Source organism: Salmo trutta, chromosome 36, assembly GCF_901001165.1.
Source record: "Salmo trutta chromosome 36, fSalTru1.1, whole genome shotgun sequence".
Classification (NCBI taxonomy): domain Eukaryota; kingdom Metazoa; phylum Chordata; class Actinopteri; order Salmoniformes; family Salmonidae; genus Salmo; species Salmo trutta.
In genome coordinates this window covers 16202892-16227833 of record NC_042992.1, presented here as the reverse complement: position 1 = coordinate 16227833, position 24942 = coordinate 16202892, and the positions used below count along the sequence as shown (strand labels likewise).

Genomic DNA, 24942 nt, shown 5'->3' with positions numbered 1-24942 from the left:
AAAATGTTCTCTGAAGAATCCTCTCTGGTTCTATCTGAATCTCCTTTAATGTTATATAAAGTAGTTGTTCCTGAGCAGTGTAGTTCTACTGTATCCGTCTCCTATAAAGTCAATGTTCCCCCACTTCCATTTAAAGTAGCTGTCCTTAAAGGTCCTTGTGTTCTAATGAGGATGAACTGTTGTTTCTGATTACTCATTCTTCTTTTCTCAGAAAAAGCCCCTCTCGGCCATTATCAAAGAAGTGTGCGAAGGGTAAGGAAATGTTTCTCTCGCGCTCTCTCTCTGTCTGTCTCTCTCTCTGTCTGTCTCTCTGTCTGTCTGTCTGTCTCTCTCTCTGTCTGTCTGTCTCTCTCTCTGTCTGTCTCTCTGTCTGTCTCTCTGTCTGTCTCTCTGTCTGTCTCTGTCTGTCTCTCTGTCTGTCTCTCGCGCTCTCTCTGTCTGTCTCTCTCTCTGTCTGTCTCTCGTAACCTTGAAAGAAAGGCTCATAGTTACGCATTTCTGTGCTGCATTTAAATGAAAAGGCTCTTGGGTCTAAGTGTTTCTCTGTCGTTGAGAGATGCAGTGTTCTTTCAATTCAAAGTTCAAAAGTATTTTGTTTTACATTTTCGCTTTCAGATGGTCTTTGGGGAACCACGAAAACTTTGCTCTGCAAAATGCTGATTCCACTAATTTCTACATCACAGAAAAGGTTGGCATCTACTTTCTTGTTATCTCTGTCACATTGGACTAAACAATGATAATATGCATATTGATTTTAATCTTCCAACTCAACAGAAAAACGTTGTATTGTATGTATGTTAAGTTTGAAATCACACCTCAAAGTTGTCCCTTTTCTTGTCACCGCAGAATCGCAATGACATAAAGAATGGTTCGATACTGCGACTAACAACATCTCCTGTAAGTTTGGGTTATGTATTCATCATGTGGTCCTAAAACATATTGGAAGAGTCTTTGTTCATGGAGCTCCAATAGTTTCATGTTATAAGGCTAAATCTTCTTTTGATATTTTTAACCTTTTCTCCATTTAACAGTGAAGTTGAAACTCACATTTCAGAGTAAAGGGGAATTTCAGAGTTAATTGGAAAGACACATTTAATGGTTAAGTTAAATGACTCATTTAACTTACACAACCATTCGGCCATCCTGCCTTCCTGTTCGTAACGTGAAGATTTTGTTAGATACTGAGCATTTTGACTGAGTGTCTGCCATCCCTATCATGACATCTCGCCTGTCCCCGCCCCCCTCCCGTCTTCTTCCTCTAATCCCCCGGATAGATAGAGAGGGTGAGAGGCCCATGCAGAAACGTCTGCTCCAGTATACTCTTCAGGGTTAGATAGATTTATTTCGTTTTCACCTTCTCTGCATTCTTGTTATGGCCTGGCTTCTCCCTTGAAGCCAATAACAGTCCATACTAATGACATGACTGTAAAAGAAGAAGCCCTGATTTAGCATACATACTGTATAATAGATTAGCAGCACCATCCACACAAGACCTCAAGAACTGTATACAGATGTAGGATCTTACTTTGAGCCAGTTTGCTACAGCATAACCTTGTAGCAACAGGAAATATGAACTATTATGTGGATTATAATTAATGTACATTTTTGTAGGGGTTGATACATTTTTCGTAAGGGAAAATCAAATATGAAATTTCAAAGTTGAAATTACAAACTTCAGAAGCCTTTTTAAACCTCAAATACACGACAAGCTGTGAATGTTCTGCATTGCAAAGATCCTACATCTGTAGCCCTGCTCTCTCTCTCTCTCTCTCTCTCTCTCGCTCTCTCTCTCTCTCTCTCTCTCTCGCACGTGCGTTCCCACTCTCTCTCTCTCTCGCTCTCTCTCACTCTTTCCCCCTGCTACCAGGCCCAGACTGTACTCTATAGGTTGTCCAATCAAAAACGCATCTTTTGACCAATTCGTTTTTTCCCTTATAGGATGGCCAGAATTAGGGTGACTAAATCAATGGAGGCCCGAAAAAAGTGGTCAAAGATCAGGAAAATAGCATTGCGTCAGCTAGGTTGGATGCTGTGCGAGAATTAAGGTTAACTGACAGGTTCACCATTGAACTGGTCAACTTTCTTCTTGAATCCACAGGATATAAAACAATATTAGAGGTAAGATAGATAGATATAGATTTTGAGACATTTCATATTTTAGTATACACTTTTCATATTAATGTGAAATTCCTCTTCATTTTCGAAGATTTCTAACAAAAACAAGCTCTGTGAAACGTGACATGCTAATTTTGCTTTTTGTGACCCCCTAAAACAACTTTGCAGATGACTACCGCAACATGTAAACTCCTCAAACGACTACCACAACGTGTAAACTCCTCAAACGACTACCACAACGTGTAAACTCCTCAAACGACTACCACAACATGTAAACTCCTCAAACGTTGCTGGGATAAAGCGGCACCGCTCTGTCAGAGCTCAGTGCTTATTATCAGCTATATTAGGTTATGAAGTCCGACTTTTTGGTTATGATGTGACTGATATGTAAGAGAAAGACCCCACGGAACGATTCAGAACATGAAGAATCATATTCGCCTTGGTAAAATGTAACATAAGGAAGTGAAATTTCATCACCAAAGCACGTTTTCTTCACCTACTCTGGGCAGAGTGAGTGGGCACTATTTTCTCTCTCCTTTTGACTAGCCTGGCTACTAGTTTGTTTGTGTCATCATGTTTGGCATGACAAGGAGTGGCACAAACAGGTACCCATGCAACCTTTTGACGCCAGTCTCAGACAGCTGCCTTTTCTATTACCACTGACTCGACCCTATGTACGGTGGATATACGGTGAGCTCTAAAGGTTTTGGGACAGTGACACATTTGTTTGTTTTGGCTCTGTACTCATAGCATGCAATGACTATATTAAGCTTGTGAATCTACATATTTGCTGGATTCATTATTTGGGCACAAAATAATCTGAAACTCAACCAAAACAAACTGCAAATGCGTACAAGTTTGAGGAGTCACAAGCTTGATGTAATCATTGTGTGCTAGGAATAAGGGACCAAATACTACATTTTTGACTACTTTAATACACAAGTGAATTTAACCCAATACTTTTGGTCCCCTAAAATGGGGGGACTATGTACAAAAAGTGATGTAATTTCTAAACAGTTCACCTGATATGATTGAAAATACCCTAAAATTAAAGCTGACAGTCTGCACTTTAACCTCATAGTCATTGTATAATTTCACTGTGTTTGTGTATGTACACTGAATGTACAAAATATTAAGAACACCATCCTAATATTGAGTTGCACCCCAAACCACCCCCCTGCCCCCTTTTGACCTCAGAACAGACTTAATTTGTCAGGGCATGGACTCTACAAGGTGTCGAAAGGGATGCTGACCCAAGTTGACTCCAATGCTTCCCACAGTTGTGTCAAGTTGGCTGGATGTCCTTTGGGTGGTGGACCATTCTTGATACACACAGGAAACTGTTGAGTGTAAAAAACCCAGCTGTGTTGCAGTTCTTGACACAAACCGTTGCGACTGGCATCTACTACCATGCCCCGTTCAAAGGCACTTAAATATTTTATCGTGTCCATTCTCTCTTTGAATGGCACACATACACAATCCATGTCTCAATTGTCTCAAGGCTTAAAAATCCTTCTTTAATCTGTCTCCTCCTGTTCTACACTGATTGAAGTGACATCAATAAGGGATCGTAGTTTTCATCTGGATTCTGGTCAGTCTGCCATGGATAGAGCAGGTGTTCTTAATGTTTTTTACACTCAGTGTATATCCGGTGTATAACCCCTGTCACTGCCCTCTCCCCGGCTGTCTCCCCCTCCCCTCCAGTCTCAGACAGCGGCCCAGCTCCACGAGAGGATCCAGTCATCCAGTATGGATGCCAAGCTGGAGGCTCTGAAGGACCTGGCCAACTCTTCCAGAGACGTCACCTTCGCCCAGGAGTTCATCAACCTGGATGGCATCTCACTGCTCACACAGATGGTGGAGAGCGGCACAGAGTATGTACTTCCTCTCTCCTCCTTTCCTTTCCCTTCTTTTATTCTGTCTTTTCCGGCAGCCCCACCTCATTCCCAAGCAGTGTTCTCTTAAATGGTGGTCTGCCTCTGTCTCTGCCTGTCTCACTGGGCTTTGGGCCTGGTAAGCTGTCTGTGTCCCAGATGGCATCCTCTTCCCTATATAGTGCACTACTTTTGATGCAGGGCCAATAAGGTTCAGGGCAAAAGTACTGTAGGTAATAGGGTGCCATTTTGGAAGCAGTCTCTGTCTCAGCGGAAGGTTACGGCAAGGGCAGGAAGTGGCATTTGCTGAGGTGGAGTTTCTTCACCGTGATGTTGACTGGAACCCCATGGGGGGAGGAGGCAGGGGGAGAGGAGGGAGGGAGAGTAGGGGAAGGGGGCAGTTTGAGCTCACAGTCCCACTGCCAGAAACCCAGAGAGCCAGGGAGGGAGAGGAGAGCCAGGGAGGGAGAGGAGAGCCAGGGAGGGAGAGGAGAGCCAGGGAGGGAGAGGAGAGCCAGGGAGGGAGAGGAGATCCAGGGAGGGAGAGGAGATCCAGGGAGGGAGAGGAGAGCCAGGGAGGGAGAGGAGATCCAAGGTCATGCTGTGTGACGTGAAACACACATTGGAGACTCACTCACAGTCAAAACAAGACACACACACACACACACACACACACACACACTCTTTCTCACCCCCCCCCATTCAATCACACACAGTCAGTCGTCTCCAGTCACCCATAGCTGTTTGCACTGTACTGTACTGAACAGCCCTGAATCCAACCAAATGCTTGTCTTTCCCAGCAGACCCTCATTAAAGGCTAGCCCGGGGCTCTGGACACAGCGTTTACTGGCTGAGAGGGCGTCAGTGGTCTGAAACATACACACACACACACACACACACATATATGTGTTCTGCTACATGACATACTCATTAAACCTCCCCAGCCCAGAGAGACTTCCCAGTCAGTAGCAGCTCGCATGCAAAGGGCTTCACCATCACCATGCGAGGTCAGCCCTGATACAAACACTCACTCTCTCTGATAGACCAAACACACACTCTCTCTGATAGACCAAACACACACTCTCTCTGATAGACCAAACACACACTCTCTCTGATAGACCAAACACTCACTCTCTCTGATAGACCAAACACACACACTCTCTGATAGACCAAACACACACTCTCTCTGATAGACCAAACACACACTCTCTCTGATAGACCAAACACTCACTCTCTCTGATAGACCAAACACACACTCTCTCTGATAGACCAAACACACACTCTCTCTGATAGACCAAACACACACACTCTCTCTGATAGACCAAACACACACTCTCTCTGATAGACCAAACACACACTCTCTCTGATAGACCAAACACACACTCTCTCTGATAGACCAAACACACACTCTCTCTGATAGACCAAACACACACACTCTCTGATAGACCAAACACACACTCTCTCTGATAGACCAAACACACACTCTCTCTGATAGACCAAACACACACTCTCTCCGATAGACCAAACACACACTCTCTCCGATAGACCAAACACACACTCTCTCTGATAGACCAAACACACACTCTCTCTGATAGACCAAACACACACTCTCTCTGATAGACCAAACACACACTCTCTCTGATAGACCAAACACACACTCTCTCTGATAGACCAAACACACACTCTCTCTGATAGACCAAACACACACTCTCTCTGATAGACCAAACACACACTCTCTCTGATAGACCAAACACACACTCTCTCTGACTGGAGAGCACAGCTGAACTCATCTAACTCTGACACTTGGAATTACTTATAGTGTATCTCCCCTCTACAATAAGAACTAGTACCTTCCATTCTGTTAGTGAATCTCCCCTCTACAATAAGAACTAGTACCTTCCATTCTGTTAGTGAATCTCCCCTCTACAATAAGAACTAGTACCTTCCATTCTGTTACTGAATCTCCCCTCTACAATAAGAACTAGTACCTTCCATTCTTGTACAGGGGAGGTGAAGACCCACCACAGTTACATTTAGAATGTGTACCTCCAAAGCAACACCCTTTTCCCAAACATATTGCACTACTTTAGACCAGGGCCCATAGTAGTGTTGACATGTCTCCCTTTACTGTATAGATTGATTGTGCCATTTAAAGCAAAATGATTTATTTTGTGATCTTGATTTAAATGTTCTTAATGCATATTCATTTCTCTATTAAGAATTTTCCCTCTTTCATGCTCTTAAAAGCAGTGCTGCCCACTTAATACCCCCATGATGCATACTGCCACCTCAGGCCTCTTTCTTTAAATATGTTTTATGTAGATTATTCTTGCGTCAACAGAGCATAGCCCCGGAGTTTGAAAGTGCAGGCGTGTGTGTGTATCATCTACAATCCTCATCTGCATTCCTGCTGACCGACTAGTGTAATATGATAATTCACACGCTTAGGAAAAAGAGACACCAGGGAGCAGTACTTTCTAATATCCCAGTCTGGGGCATGACAACATGCTGTATTTATGTGGGATACTGTATCAGTGATTGAAAAGGGTTTTGCGCCCCCTATTGGTGTAGTAACATAGCAGATACATTCCTGAACTGCTGAGAATGTTCAGTAGAACCAACGTCAACTGGCGAACATTTTGGATCCCTGGGGAATGTTCATTTTGTAGCAAGCTTACTGTTTTATCACAAAACAAGATGATGTTAAGGTCTCGCATGAGATTTACTCGCATGAGATTTACTTAAGTCTTTTTGTTGTTTAAATTAATTGTTGGCCATTTTTTGGTCTGTTGCCTCTTTGCAAGAAAAGCCTGTTGTCTGTCTGTCTGTCTGTCTGTCTGTCTGTCTGTCTGTCTGTCTGTCTGTCTGTCTGTCTGTCTGTCTGTCTGTCTGTCTGTCTGTCTGTCTGTCTGTCTGTCTGTCTCTGTCTGTCTCTGTCTGTCTGTCTGTCTGTCTCTGTCTGTCTGTCTCTGTCTGTCTGTCTCTGTCTCTCTGTCTCTGTCTCTCTGTCTCTGTCTCTCTGTCTTGTCTGTCTGTCTCTGTCTCTCTGTCTTGTCTGTCTCTGTCTCTCTGTCTTGTCTGTCTCTGTCTCTCTGTCTTGTCTGTCTCTGTCTCTCTGTCTTGTCTGTCTCTGTCTCTCTGTCTTGTCTGTGTCTCTCTCTCTGTCTTGTCTGTGTCTCTCTCTCTGTCTTGTCTGTGTCTCTCTCTCTGTCTTGTCTGTGTCTCTCTCTCTGTCTTGTCTGTGTCTCTCTCTCTGTCTTGTCTGTGTCTCTCTCTCTGTCTCTGTCTCTGTCTGTCTCTGTCTGTCTCTGTCTGTCTCTGTCTCTCTGTCTTGTCTGTCTCTCTCTCTCTGTCTTGTCTGTCTCTCTCTGTCTGTCTCTCTGTCTTGTCTGTGTCTCTCTCTCTGTCTTGTCTGTGTCTCACTCTCTGTCTTGTCCGTCTTTGACTCCAACTGCTTCCCAAACCATACTCTGGCTTTGCATGCTTTGTGTATCTGTCTATCTCTCTGTGTGTGTTATTTGAGTGTGTTTTTTTGGTGAAATATCCTCCTCCACTTCTATCACCATCTTACTCTACCCATTCCCCTGTGTTAACCAGAGCCCTGTATATCTTTATGGCTCTGGTCTCATCGTAATTCTGTTTGGCCAAATGTGTTGTTCCTGTATTGTATCACATGTTACTGTAGCAAGTCAGCCTTGAGTTGTCACTATGAAGCTCTGTTCACGTCCTGTCCATCTCCAACCTCCATGTGTCTGGGCTCTGGGGCCATATGTATGAAGCATCTCAGAGTAGGACTGCTGGTCTAGGATCAGGACTCTCCTGTCCATGCCACTAGCGGTTCTGGGGGCAGGTGGGCCAGTGCCCCTGTGACAACAATTTTGGACCTCCTTGTGGCCCCCCTAAATGTGGAGTATGAACATTTTTACATAACAAATTTTTGCTATCGTTTTTTTTTTTTTATCCGTTATTAGAGTGGCAACGCAGAACACTAATTTAACCCACACATTTTCTAGAGGGACGGCTTTAGGCGGAACACAACAGTATCGTACCACATGCAAAACGATATGCCAACAATAACGTATAATGTAACTGGCCCCTCTAACAGTACAACTGGCCCCAGCTTGCCCCCCCCCCCAGTTGAAATCGTCTAGAACCGCCACTGGTCCATGCAACCTTATTCATTGTGAAAATCCCATACAGCCCCCTGGTCTGGTCTTATCAGAAAGAAGCTACAGTGACAGATCGGAGAGACACACACACACAGACACACACACACCTTGGCAATGTGTCTATTGTCTAACCATAACCTCCATCTGTCTACCCTGACTTGAGCCCCTTCTTCCGTGGTCATTGTGCTCTCCTCTGATGCCAAAGTTTCTTAAATCTTTGCAGACGCTATCAGAAACTACAGAAGATAATGAAGCCATGGTAAGCCCTCCCTTTCCCTTTCCTTCCCCAGTCAGATAACTACCCTGGCTGGCTTTGTACTCTTCCCTCTAATCTACCCGGCAACTGAGTCTGCATGATTCAAAACTCAGGCCCTGGTGCTTCTATTAAACTGATGGGAAACAACATGGCTGCCATCGCTGGCTTTCATCTTGAAATCAAACTTGTTTGTTTTGTTTATCTCTGGCTACATCCCAAATGGCACCCTATTCCCTACATAGTGCACTACTTTTGACAAGGGCCCAGGCCCTATATAGGGAATAGGCTGATATTTGAGACTCATCCTCCGTGTACCATGTAACCGAATTAGCATTGTTCTCAAATTTTTGCATGAGGTATTGGGCAATTGGTTGATGTTCAAAGGGAACTAAAATACTCTTGTTTCACGTGGGACGTTGTTTTGAAGAGCACCATGACAACGATTCATAAGGAAACTCACAGGGGAAATTCTGAGATTCTTCTTGGATTCTTGGTTCTAAACTTAGAAAATGATGTTAAAGGGTGTATTCACTAGTAACCAAACGGAAGCTAAACGGGCTGAAACGGGGAGGGACCTACCTGAACTTTTAGAAACAATTACAAACACTTGTTTTTGTTCCAAAACGTTTTACTACAGTTTGCCCTAATGAATACACCCCATTTGATGGGAACTTTAATGTTAGGTGGTGGTGGTGGTGTGGTGTTAGAGATGTTAATTGGCCAGTCCTTTACACCCTATTCATATGAATATTCTGCAGTTCACTGTCCTCACCCTGTAGTGTAAAGACATCATTCCGTAGGGTTACATTCTTTGGACTTGTCAACATGTCATTCTTACATCTTAAATGAGTCAACTTTTTTTAGTATCTTACAGGTCTATAGCATTAGAATTGTATTTCTTTTTAAAGAACCTTTATTTAACAAGGCAAGTCAGTTAGGAATACATTCTTATTTACAATGACGGCCTACCTAGAATCATTTTAGTAGAATCATGTACTTATATTTCCATGATCATTTCATACATCACATAACCTCCCACTGCCATGTGCAAACGCTTACTCACCCCAGTCCAACCGTGGACTCAGTACTACTAAATACTAAGTATATTACTAAGTATTACTAATGAATGTGTCTGAGATGCGAGCCATAATGTTGTCTGTGATTGACCAAATGTGTTAATGAATTAACCGTATGTTGCTAAGCCTGTAATTGGCCTGGTCCTGCCAGTGTGTTACTAACCAAATCTTTGTTAGAATGGGTTTTGTTTATACAAACGTTATATTATTTATAATGTAGAATTTCTTTACATATATATACATCTTTTTTGCTTTTTTAAAATTATGTTTATGAAATGTGTTTGTACTTAAAAAGTACATATGGCATGTTGTTTTTTTGAGTATTAAAGATTACTTTCAAGTCGTGCATTGGAGACTATTGGCCAACTTGGTTAAATATGAAGCACTGTTAAAATCTGACTGCAGGGGGCAATATTTTACAATATTTCCGACATGATATCTAGAGGTGTGCTTCACCATTTTGATTTATACAGTATTTCAGGTTTTTGTCATGACTAATCACACAGTTAAGAATTTCTGAAAATGTCAAAAACAGCAATTAATTTATATAATCTTCATTTATTTCCTGTCATTTGTATTTTTCTATGAGATTTATGTAGACTGTTTTTCCTGTAAACTTCTGTTGGTGATTCAACATAACAAATTGAAACACTTTGCTTTCAGACCATTGGATAAAAATCTTCCAGGAAATAATGTTGCTTGGTCCTCCTTTGATGTCAACTCTAGTCTCTACTAATAAGTATCTAGTAGTAACTGCATGGGAATGATTAATGAATGAATGCTCTCCAGCTATGTGGCTCTGCTCCCCTGCGCTGTCTGGCTCCTGCTGGCTCTTTGACGCCTCCTGTTGTTCATGGAGGACTGAATCATCTGTCTGACCCATCGGGAGCCGCAGTCGTCGTCCTCGCCTTTCTGTGCCCTCAGCATACCTGGCTGTGGCTTCACCCTGTCCTCTCCTCCGCTCTCCCTGAGACCAAGGCTTTTGGCTGCTTAGCTATACGCGTGGCAGCACCAGTGGCAGAGACGTTTCTATTGGCTGTTGTTGTTGTGTTTCAGTTTTGGCGACTTGTTGTCGTTCACGCTGACAGCGTTTGTGGAGCTCATGGACCACGGCATCGTCTCCTGGGATACCTTCTCTGTCGCTTTCATCAAGAAGGTGCCTGCTCATTAAGTGTGTGTGGTGGGTGGGGCTGTGTGGTGGGCGGGGCTGTGTGGTGGGCGGGGCTGTGTGTGTGTGCTCTTCTGTCGCCTTCATCAAGAAGGTACCCCAACAAACCAATATCAAGTTGTATTATAGATCATGTGTAAAAACGATTTGCTAAATGAGAAAGAAGGTGCACAAACAAACTAAGTCATGTTGAATTGCGGATCATGTGTATAAACAAACTGAAAAATATGAATTAGAAAGGTGCCTGCTCTCAAACAGTTTATAACTGTATTAAGCATGTTAATAACATGTTTGTAGTACCATACACAGGAATTATATGATATTAAAGTGTTTGTAATTTTTTTTTTAAATACCTCTGAAATAGAGCCCATGTAGTCTCTGAATAACAATCCCCATGTGACTCTTTTTATTTTTATGTGTCTTCTAGTCAGTTACTAACACTTCTCTATTGCAGATTGCAGGTTATGTCAACAAGTCAGCCATGGACACGGCTGTGCTGCAGCGGTCCCTGGCCATTCTGGAGTCCATGGTGCTCAACAGTCAGGACCTCTACCAGAAGGTGGCGCAAGAGATCACCATCGGACAGCTTATACCCCATCTGCAGGGGTGAGCGAGAGCCGCATGGTCAACTGCACTCAGCTATATTATTATATGCCTGAGATATAAATTATCCCTAATTACCGTGAAACACTCTTTAACCTATAGGAAGATTTGACAAAATAGATTTGGGGCCATATGTATCAAGTGTCTCAGAGTAGGAGTGCTGAAATAGTATCAGGTACCTGTCCATATAACCTTTTTCCTTATGATCGAAAAGGCCAAAGGGATCCACACCTACTCTAAGACGCTTGATATATCTCTATTGATCTAATGAACTTAAACTCTCTAGTGTCCATGATTGGGAAGTACTGTTTCAGAAAGAACAGGAAAGTAATACATTGAGAAACATGTCAGATAGATAAACTGTATGTGTCCCAAATGAAACCTGTTTCCCTTTTATAGTACTTGGACCAGGACCCATAGGGTGCCATTTGGGATGCATGCTATATCCCTGTACGTGTAGCGTATAATAGGTCCAGCCCAGTGTGATTAGTACCGACATGGCTGAGTAGCCACACAACTACTGACCACATCCACACAACTACTGACCACATCCACACAACTACTGACCACAACTACTGACCACATCCACACAACTACTGACCACAACTACTGACCACATCCACACAACCACTGACCACAACTACTGACCACATCCACACAACCACTGACCACAACTACTGACCACATCTACACAACTACTGACCACAACTACTGACCACATCCACACAACTGCTGACCACATCCACACAACTACTGACCACAACTACTGACCACATCCACACAACTACTGACCACAACTACTGACCACATCCACACAACTACTGACCACATCCACACAACTACTGACCACAACTACTGACCACAACTACTGACCACATCCACACAACTGCTGACCACATCCACACAACTACTGACCACAACTACTGACCACATCCACACAACTACTGACCACATCCACACAACTACTGACCACAACTACTGACCACATCCACACAACTACTGACCACATCCACACAACTACTGACCACAACTACTGACCACATCCACACAACTACTGAACACAACTACTGACCACATCCACACAACTACTGACCACATCCACACAACTACTGACCACATCCACACAACTACTGATCACAACTACTGACCACATCCACACAACTACTGACCACAACTACTGACCACAACTACTGACCACATCCACACAACTACTGACCACAACTACTAACCACAACTACTGACCACATCCACACAACTACTGACCACATCCACACAACTACTGACCACATCCACACAACAACTGACCACATCCACACAACTACTGACCACATCTACTGACCACATCCACACAACTACTGACCACATCCACACAACTACTGACCACAAATACTGACCACAACTACTGACCACATCCACACAACTGCTGACCACATCCACACAACTGCTGACCACATCCACAAAACTACTGACCACATCCACACAACTACTGACCACAACTACTGACCACATCCACACAACTACTGACCACAACTACTGACCACATCCACACAACTACTGACCACATCCACACAACTACTGACCACATCCACACAACTACTGACCACCACTACTGACCACATCTACTGACCACATCCACACAACTACTGACCACATCCACACAACTACTGACCACATCCACACAACGACTGACCACATCCACACAACGACTGACCACATCCACACAACTACTGACCACAACTACTGACCACATCCACACAACTACTGACCACATCCACACAACTACTGACCACATCCACACAACTACTGGCCACATCCACACAACTACTGGCCACATCCACACAACTACTGGCCACATCCACACAACTTCTGGCCACATCCACACAACTACTGACCACATCCACACAACTACTGGCCACATCCACACAAGTACTGGCCACATCCACACAAGTACTGGCCACATCCACACAAGTACTGGCCACATCCACACAAGTACTGGCCACACCCACACAACTACTGGCCACATCCACACAACTACTGACCACATCCACACAACTACTGACCACAACTACTGACCACAACTACTGACCACATCCACACAACTACTGACCACAACTACTAACCACAACTACTGACCACATCCACACAACTACTGACCACATCCACACAACTACTGACCACATCCACACAACTACTGACCACATCCACACAACAACTGACCACATCCACACAACTACTGGCCATATCCACACCACTACTGACCACCACTACTGACCACATCTACTGACCACATCCACACAACTACTGACCACATCCACACAACTACTGACCACCACTACTGACCACATCTACTGACCACATCCACACAACTACTGACCACATCCACACAACTACTGACCACAACTACTGACCACATCCACACAACTACTGGCCACATCCACACAACTACTGACCACATCCACACAACTACTGACCACAACTACTGACCACAACAACTGACCACATCTACATAACTACTGACCACATCCACACAACTACTGACCACATCCACACGACTACTGGCCACATCCACACAACCACTGACCACAACTACTGACCACATCCACACAACTACTGACCACAACTACTGACCACATCTAAGAAACTACTGACCACATCCACACAACTACTGACCACATCCACACAACTACTGACCACAACTACTCACCACATCCACACAACTGCTGACCACATCCACACAACTACTGACCACAACTACTGACCACATCCACACAACTACTGACCACATCCACACAACTACTGACCACAACTACTGACCACATCCACACAACTACTGACCACAACTACTGACCACATCCACACAACTACTGACCACATCCACACAACTACTGACCACATCCACACAACTACTGACCACATCCACACAACTACTGACCACATCCACACAACTACTGACCACAACTACTAACCACATCCACACAACTACTGACCACATCCACACAACTACTGACCACATCCACACAACTACTGACCACATCCACACAACTACTGACCACATCCACACAACTACTGACCACCACTACTGACCACATCTACTGACCACATCTACTGACCACATCCACAACTACTGACCACATCCACACAACTACTGACCACATCCACACAACTACTGACCACATCCACACAACTACTGACCACAACTACTGACCACATCCACACAACTACTGACCACAACTACTGACCACATCCACACAACTACTGGCCACATCCACACAACTACTGGCCACATCCACACAACTACTGGCCACATCCACACAACTACTGGCCACATCCACACATCTTCTGGCCACATCCACACAACTACTGACCACATCCACACAACTACTGACCACATCCACACAAGTACTGGCCACATCCACACAAGTACTGGCCACATCCACACAAGTACTGGCCACATCCACACAAGTACTGGCCACATCCACACAAGTACTGGCCACATCCACACAAGTACTGGCCACATCCACACAACTACTGACCACAACTACTGACCACATCCACACAACTACTGACCACAACTACTGACCACATCCACACAACTACTGACCACAACTACTAACCACAACTACTGACCACATCCACACAACTACTGACCACATCCACACAACTACTGACCACATCCACACAACTACTGACTACATCCACACAACAACTGACCACATCCACACAACTACTGGCCACATCCACACAACTACTGGCCATATCCACACCACTACTGACCACCACTACTGACCACATCTACTGACCACATCCACACAACTACTGACCACATCCACACAACTACTGACCACCACTACTGACCACATCTACTGACCACATCCACACAACTACTGACCACATCCACACAACTACTGACCACAACTACTGACCACATCCACACAACTACTGGCCACATCCACACAACTACTGGCCACATCCACACAACGACTGACCACATCCACACAACTACTGACCACAACTACTGACCACAACTACTGACCACAACACCTGACCACATCTACATAACTACTGACCACATCCACACAACTACTGACCACATCCACACGACTACTGGCCACATCCACACAACCACTGACCACAACTACTGACCACATCCACACAACTACTGACCACAACTACTGACCACATCTAAGAAACTACTGACCACATTCACACAACTACTGACCACATCCACACAACTACTGACCACAACTACTGACCACATCCACACAACTACTGACCACAACTACTGACCACATCCACACAACTACTGACCACAACTACTAACCACAACTACTGACCACATCCACACAACAACTGACCACATCCACACAACTACTGACCACATCCACACAACAACTGACCACATCCACACAACTACTGACCACATCTACTGACCACATCCACACAACTACTGACCACAACTACTGACCACAACTACTGACCACATCCATACAACTGCTGACCACATCCACACAACTACTGACCACAACTACTGACCACATCCACACAACTACTGACCACATCCACACAACTACTGACCACATCCACACAACTACTGACCACCACTACTGACCACATCTACACAACTACTGGCCACAACTACTGACCACATCTACACAACTACTGACCACATCCACACAAACACTGACCACATCCACACAACTACTGACCACAACCACACAGCTTCTGACCACATCTATACATCTACTGACCACAAATACTGACCACATCCACACAACTACTGACCACAACTACTGTAACTATAACTATAGACAGTTGCATAAATTACCATAATATAACTCACCAACAGTAACTCTTGAACCGTTCAAGTTCGATACACCAAACCAACTATAACCAGTCACCACCATTACTACTGTGGACACTACCACTACTATAACCAGTCACTACCATTACTACTGTAGACACTACCACTACTATAACTATAACCAGTCACTACCATTACTACTGTAGACACTACCACTACTATAACTATAACCAGTCACTACATTACTACTGCAGACACTACCACTACTATAACTATAACCAGTCACTACCATTACTACTGTAGACACTACCACTACTATAACTATAACCAGTCACTACCATTACTACTGTAGACACTACCACTACTATAACTATAACCAGTCACTACATTACTACTGTAGACACTACCACTACTATAACCAGTCACCACCATTACTACTGTAGACACTACCACTACTATAACCAGTCACTACCATTACTACTGTAGACACTACCACTACTATAACTATAACCAGTCACTACCATTACTACTGTAGACACTACCACTACTATAACTATAACCAGTCACTACATTACTACTGCAGACACTACCACTACTATAACTATAACCAGTCACTACCATTACTACTGTAGACACTACCACTACTATAACTATAACCAGTCACTACCATTACTACTGTAGACACTACCACTACTATAACTATAACCAGTCACTACATTACTACTGTAGACACTACCACTACTATAACCAGTCACCACCATTACTACTGTAGACACTACCACTACTATAACCAGTCACTACCATTACTACTGTAGACACTACCAGTACTATAACCAGTCACTACCATTACTACTGTAGACACTACCACTACTATAACTATAACCAGTCACTACCATTACTACTGTAGACACTAACACTACTATAACTATAACCAGTCACTACCATTACTACTGTAGACACTACCACTACTATAACTATAACCAGTCACTACCATTACTACTGTAGACCCTACCACTACTATAACCAGTCACCACCATTACTACTGTAGACACTACCACTACTATAACTATAACCAGTCACCACCATTACTACTGTAGACACTACCTCTACTATAACTATAACCAGTCACTACCATTACTACTGTAGACACTACCACTACTATAACTATAACCAGTCACTACATTACTACTGTAGACACTACCACTACTATAACTATAACCAGTCACTACCATTACTACTGTAGACACTACCACTACTATAACTATAACCAGTCACTACCATTACTACTGTAGACACTACCACTACTATAACTATAACCAGACACTACCATTACTACTGTAGACACTACCACTACTATAACTATAACCAGTCACTACCATTACTACTGTAGACACTACCACTACTATAACTATAACCAGTCACTACCATTACTACTGTAGACACTACCACTACTATAACTATAACCAGTCACTACCATTACTACTGTAGACACTACCACTACTATAACTATAACCAGACACTACCATTACTACTGTAGACACTACCACTACTATAACTATAACCAGTCACTACCATTACCACTGTAGACACTACCACTACTATAACTATAACCAGACACTACTATTACTACTGTAGACACTACCTCTACTATAACTATAACCAGTCACTACATTACTACTGTAGACACTACCACTACTATAACTATAACCAGTCACTACATTACTACTGTAGACACTACCACTACTATAACTATAACCATTCACTACCATTACTACTGTAGACACTACCACTACTATAACTATAACCAGTCACTACATTACTACTGTAGACACTACCACTACTATAACTATAACCAGTCACTACATTACTACTGTAGACACTACCTCTACTATAACCAGTCACTACAATTACTACTGTAGACACTACCACTACTATAACTATAAACAGTCACTACATTACTACTGTACACACTACCACTACTATAACTATAACCAGTCACTACCATTACTACTGTAGACACTACCACTACTATAACTATAACCAGTCACTACCATTACTACTGTAGACACTACCACTACTATAACTATAACCAGTCACTACATTACTACTGTACACACTACCACTACTATAACTATAACCAGTCACTACATTACTACTGTAGACACTACCACTACTATAACTATAACCAGTCACTACATTACTACTGTAGACACTACCACTACTATAACTATAACCAGTCACTACCATTACTACTGTAGACACTACCTCTACTATAACTATAACCAGTCACTACATTACTACTGTAGACACTACCACTACTATAACTATAACCAGTCACTACCATTACTACTGTACACACTACCACTACTATAACTATAACCAGTCACTACATTACTACTGTAGACACTACCTCTACTATAACTATAACCAGTCACTACATTACTACTGTACACACTACCACTACTATAACTATAACCAGTCACTACCATTACTACTGTAGACACTACCACTACTATAACCAGTCACTACCATTACTACTGTAGACACTACCTCTACTATAACTATAACCAGTCACTACCATTACTACTGTAGACACTACCACTACTATAACTATAACCAGTCACCACATTACTACTGTAGACACTACCACTACTATAACTATAACCAGTCACTACATTACTACTGTAGACACTACCACTACTATAACCAGTCACTACATTACTACTGTAGACACTACCACTACTATAACTATAACCAGTCACTACATTACTACTGTAGACACTACCACTACTATAACTATAACCAGTCACTACATTACTACTGTAGACACTACCACTACTATGACATTTTTCATGGTTCTCTGTTGTTATCCATCTAATGACAGGACTGATCAGGACATTCAGACCTACACCATCGCTGTGATTAACGCCTTGTTCCTCAAGGCCCCAGAGGACAAGAGACAGGTAGGTTACACAACCTCATAGACACGCACGCACAGCCTCACACACACATGAACGCACATACATACACCTGTGTGCTCACACACACACACACGCACACACACTCATCCACAGTCATATATACTCATACACACACACACGCTCATACACAGTTATATACACTCATACACATGAGCGCTCATACATACATACGTGTGCACACGCACACACCACACACACACTCATACACAGTTACATACACACACATACCTTTGTCTCTTATTGTGGGGAACATTGTTTACTGCGTGGCTGTGGGTGGCAGGAAGGATAAATGCATTCTGGATCTTGAGGAGGACTGATTCATATGCATCAGAGAGCGAAAGGGTTCAGTCCAATCCCCCTTCTGCTGACTCCGATGGATGGGACTGGTACAACAAGTTCAAAAAATGCCTTACATTTCAGACAAGGGTGTGCATATCCCTTCCTGAGACACCCTCGTAGAGTGGGGTCACGGCCAGGGACAGCCATTATCAATGGCGACCCTGGACAAATTATGGTTGAGTGCCTTGCTCAAGGGCACATTGACAGATTGGGGGGGGGTATACGTATCCTTGTGTGTCCCTTTCATCCTTGCCTTAAACAGTGCAGTAATACGTCTCCTTTATTGGGCGATCATCGTTCCCCTCTACCTCTGCTCAGTAGAGATAAAGATGGGCCCTTGTCAAAAGTAGTGCACTATAAAGGGAATAGGATGCCATTTGGGATGCACATCCTCTCTCAGCTCCGATGACGTCACCCACCGTTCTTCTCCGTGGGCTCGCCTATTACACACTGGGCTCTAACCAATCAGACAAGGCCTAGTTGTCATCAGAATGGAGTGAAACAGTGTTAACGATGCACGATACACACTCCCTTCCTTTGCAGCACATTAGGTGGAAGATGAAAAATAATCTTCACATTGTTAATGCTCACTTTTGTTCTGCACATGCTCATTTTATGTTTTTTTGTGTAATATTGATTTGCAATCTATTCTACACTAAAGCACAAATAAAAGTGGTATACCTTTTACCAGCATATCTTTTTAGACTCATTACTGCAGGGTTCCCCAGCTGGCGGCCCGCGGGTCATTTTGTTTTTATTTGGCCCCGCAAGTTTTCTGAGCAAAAACATTTGATAGATAGATATTTACATTTTTGGACATAAGACTGTAAAAACACCAGCAAATCAGCTCCAAGTGATTTTAACTTTGGAAATCTGTTCCAAAGTATTCCCATGCATAATAGAGAGACACGTGATCATATACAAATGTAAGCCAGGTTTGAAATGATTATGTTTAAGTCAAATATTATATCTATTTGGCCTTCTTCCGCAGTCTAGAAATGATATGTAATTATGTTCCGGCCCCCTGACCATCCGCTTAAGAAAGAATTGTCCCGCGGCTGAATCAAGTTGATCCCTGCATTACTGCATTACATTTCTGTGTTGTAAGCTGTATAGAAGAAGGTCAGCATGTGCTGGAGCATCATTTCACTAGAAGGGTGACACACAATATTCCACAATCTAATGGGAACCAAAGGTTTTGGTTGTGTGTTTTAGGATCGGGGGGAGGAAGATAACTGCTACACAGCATAGCTGTCATAATGATCTGCACCACTAACAAAAATATGCCTTTTTACTTCTCTTCCTCTTTTCTGTCTCGACTCACCCCCTTCTTCTCTCTCTCTCTGTCTGACTCTTCTTTCCTCACTGCACTCGTAATGGTAGTTTGATGAGAGCAGTGTGAACATCCTTGATTGTCCTCTGACAGTAAGTGTGCTTTGATTAGCGACCTTTTCTAGCCTCCAGTAGATGAAGTGTGTCATTAAAATGGTCCTGCCTTGTATCAACCACCACTGGCTGGGAGGTCTAACTCATCAAACTGAGACTGAGAGACACTTTTTGGTCTCTCCGGAAGTTTATAGTGTCTCCACCAAGAACATTTATATTTTCTGTCCATAATCCACTTTTATTTTGATATAGAGCTTCCTGAAAGAAAAAATAGTTTTCTGTGTAATGGATATGTATATTATAATATACCTGACTTACTTTCTCCCTCCTCCTCTCTCTTCTTTTCTTTCTCTCTCCTCTCTCTTCCTCTCTCGCTCCATTCTCTCTGCCTCTCTCTCTGTCTCTCTCTCTTTCTGTGTGTGTGTGTGTAGGAGATGGCCCATATTCTAGCCCAGAAGCAGCTGCGTTCCATCATACTGAGTGTAAGTGTGTCTAGTCATATGCCCTCCATCTGTACCTCTCCTCTGCATCACTGGTTTTAATCTTTCTCTCTTGTTCCCCCGCTTCCTGTTTATCGCACAGCTCCAATGTGATATCATATCACAGAGAAATGTCACACTTGCAAACGTCTTACAAATGTGTCTGCCTTTCTCTCTCTGCCATTCTCTTCTCTCTGCCTTTTGCTCTCTTTCTCTCTCTGCCTTTTGCTTGCGCTCTCTATCTCTCTCTCTGCCTTTCGCTCGCTCTCTCTGCCTTTCGCTCGCTCTCTCTCTGCCTTTCGCTCGCTCTCTCTCTGCCTTTCGCTCGCTCTCTCTCTGCCTTTCTCTTCTCTGCCTTTCTTTCTTTCTCTCTCTCTCTGCCTTTCTCTCTTTCTCTCTCTCTGCCTTTTCTTCTCTGCCTTTCTCTCTCTCGCTGCCTTTCTCTCTCTCTCTGCCTTCCTCTCTCTGCCTCTCTCTCTGCCTTCCTCTCTTTCCCTCCCCCTCTTTCTCTCTCTCTTTACTTTCTATATCCCTGTTCATTTTTTTATTTTTTATTATTTGTCTCTTCTCTCTCTCTTTTTCTCCCTCTCTCCTCTAGAATGTGATCCGGAGCCCTAAGCCAATCAATGATGAAATGGCCCACCAGCTGTATGTGCTGCAGGTCCTGACCTTTAACCTCTTAGAGGACCGCATGATGACCAAGATGGACCCTCAGGACCAGGTCCAGTACAGTAGGCCTCTCAACTCAATGTCCCTCGAGTTGTTGATCACATTTTAAACGCCATAGGCCTTAGTATTTTTACAGATGAGCACTGAATAACATAAATTACAGAAAATACACACATCGAAATATAAATACAAAATGCAAGCAGAAAGAAAACAAACTAAATCATTAATCAGTAATAAGGTCCTCAATCAAATTTAAGAAAATTTTGAGGATCAATCCACAAATGAGGTGCAAGATCACGAACACTACATGTACCTAACTCAATGGAGACCAAAGGAATTCCCAGAGTTAGCTATCCCTGAGGCCGGGTGTGGTAACTCGTATGTCTAAAGTTTAGTAATGATGTTAGGTACAGTGGGACTATTTGTAAAAGGGCTTTATAAATGAAAACAGCAATGTGTCAACCTACGTGACATCAAAGAGAACCAACCAACTTTCTGGTAGAGAATGCAGTGATGAATACTAAAATGATCACCCATAATAAAGTGCAGTGCGCTATGATAAACTGCATCTAACGGCTTTAATGAAGTGGAAGCTGTGTTCATATAGATGATGTCACCATAATCTAGGACCGATAGGAACGTTGACGGCTGACTGTAGTTCACATAGAGCCTGGTCAACCGTGGAAGAAATATCATACACAACAGTGTCATAATACAATAAAGGCTGACTGTAGTTCACATAGAGCCTGGTCAACCGTGGAAGAAATATCATACACAACAGTGTCATCGGCATACAAGTGCAGGTTACAATTTTTTATGGACAGGTCGATATTGTTAATGTAAACAGTAAGAAGTACAGGATGCAGAATCAACCCATGTGGGACACATAATATCGTAATATCCAGGACATCTGATTTAACACCATCAGTAGATACACATTGAGTTCTATCTGTCAAGTCATTTTTAAACCAGTTACATGCAGCCTGGTCTAGGCCAATTGAGGAAAGCCTCTGAATTAGCAGTGAGTGATCAACAGTATGGAAAGCCTCTGAATTAGCAGTGAGGGATCAACAGTATGGAAAGCCTCTGAATTAGCAGTGAGGGATCAACAGTATGGAAAGCCTCTGAATTAGCAGTGAGTGATCAACACTATGGAAAGCCTCTGAATTAGCAGTGAGGGATCAACAGTATGGAAAGCCTCTGAGTTAGCAGTGAGTGATCAACAGTATGGAAAGCCTCTGAGTTAGCAGTGAGTGATCAACAGTATGGAAAGCCTCTGAATTAGCAGTGAGTGATCAACAGTATGGAAAGCCTCTGAGTTAGCAGTGAGTGATCAACACTATGGAAAGCCTCTGAATTAGCAGTGAGTGATCAACAGTATGGAAAGCCTCTGAATTAGCAGTGAGTGATCAACAGTATGGAAAGCCTCTGAGTTAGCAGTGAGTGATCAACACTATGGAAAGCCTCTGAATTAGCAGTGAGTGATCAACACTATGGAAAGCCTCTGAATTAGCAGTGAGGGATCAACAGTATGGAAAGCCTCTGAGTTAGCAGTGAGTGATCAACAGTATGGAAAGCCTCTGAGTTAGCAGTGAGTGATCAACAGTATGGAAAGCCTCTGAATTAGCAGTGAGTGATCAACAGTATGGAAAGCCTCTGAGTTAGCAGTGAGTGATCAACACTATGGAAAGCCTCTGAATTAGCAGTGAGTGATCAACAGTATGGAAAGCCTCTGAATTAGCAGTGAGTGATCAACAGTATGGAAAGCCTCTGAGTTAGCAGTGAGTGATCAACACTATGGAAAGCCTCTGAATTAGCAGTGAGGGATCAACAGTATGGAAAGCCTCTGAATTAGCAGTGAGTGATCAACACTATGGAAAGCCTCTGAGTTAGCAGTGAGTGATCAACACTATGGAAAGCCTCTGAATTAGCAGTGAGGGATCAACAGTATGGAAAGCCTTTGACAGGTCAATGAAGCGGGCAGCACAACGTTGCCTTTTATCCATACAGTTAACCACATCCTTTATAACTAGGGATGCAGCAGAGATAGTGCTATGACCTGGTTACTAATTACCAGTGATTCCAACCCCCCTCCCCCCTCGCTCTCTCTCTCTAGCTGAGAAATACCAGTGAAAGTTCTCTAACAAACTACTTACTTTAGAATAATGCTTATGTTTTGTTACCTTTTGTTGTTTTTACTGTGTATTTAAATCTGAATGTTTTTTCCTCTTACGTCTGTTTAGGCCCAAAGAGACATCATCTTTGAGCTGCGCAGAATTGCGTTCGACGTGGAGTGTGAGCCGAACAACAGTGGCAGCATCGAGAAAAGGAAGTCCATGTACACCCGCGACTACAAGAAGCTGGGCTTCATTGTAAGTCACACACACACACACAAACATCTGGGCTTCATTGTAAGTCACACACACACAAACATCTGGGATTCATTGTAAGTCACACACACACACAAACATCTGGGCTTCATTGTAAGTCACACACACACAAACATCTGGGATTCATTGTAAGTCACACACACACACAAACATCTGGGCTTCATTGTAAGTCACACACACACACACAAACATCTGGGCTTCATTGTAAGTCACACACACACACAAACATCTGGGCTTCATTGTAAGTCACACACACACACACAAACATCTGGGCTTCATTGTAAGTCACACACACACACAAACATCTGTGCTTCATTGTAAGTCACACACACACACAAACATCTGGGCTTCATTGTAAGTCACACACACACACACAAACATCTGGGCTTCATTGTAAGTCACACACACACACAAACATCTGTGCTTCATTGTAAGTCACACACACACACAAACATCTGGGCTTCATTGTAAGTCACACACACACACACAAACATCTGGGCTTCATTGTAAGTCACACACACACACAAACATCTGTGCTTCATTGTAAGTCACACACACACACAAACATCTGGGCTTCATTGTAAGTCACACACACACACAAACATCTGGGCTTCATTGTAAGTCACACACACACAA

General features: G+C 43.2%; 1 protein-coding gene across 1 annotated transcript in view; it reads left to right on the top strand.

Annotated features, from left to right (window-relative positions):
• The window catches only part of LOC115175425 (engulfment and cell motility protein 1), a 189574-nt gene that overhangs the window by 89462 nt on the left and 75170 nt on the right, over nucleotides 1-24942 (top strand). The window contains exons 3-13 of the mRNA XM_029734654.1: nucleotides 212-252; nucleotides 616-688; nucleotides 847-897; nucleotides 3820-3989; nucleotides 8382-8417; nucleotides 10547-10646; nucleotides 11113-11264; nucleotides 18947-19025; nucleotides 21200-21250; nucleotides 21846-21968; nucleotides 24160-24362. Coding sequence (XP_029590514.1) covers nucleotides 212-252; nucleotides 616-688; nucleotides 847-897; nucleotides 3820-3989; nucleotides 8382-8417; nucleotides 10547-10646; nucleotides 11113-11264; nucleotides 18947-19025; nucleotides 21200-21250; nucleotides 21846-21968; nucleotides 24160-24362 — 1079 coding nt within the window. The remainder of the gene's footprint in view (nucleotides 1-211; nucleotides 253-615; nucleotides 689-846; nucleotides 898-3819; nucleotides 3990-8381; nucleotides 8418-10546; nucleotides 10647-11112; nucleotides 11265-18946; nucleotides 19026-21199; nucleotides 21251-21845; nucleotides 21969-24159; nucleotides 24363-24942) is intronic.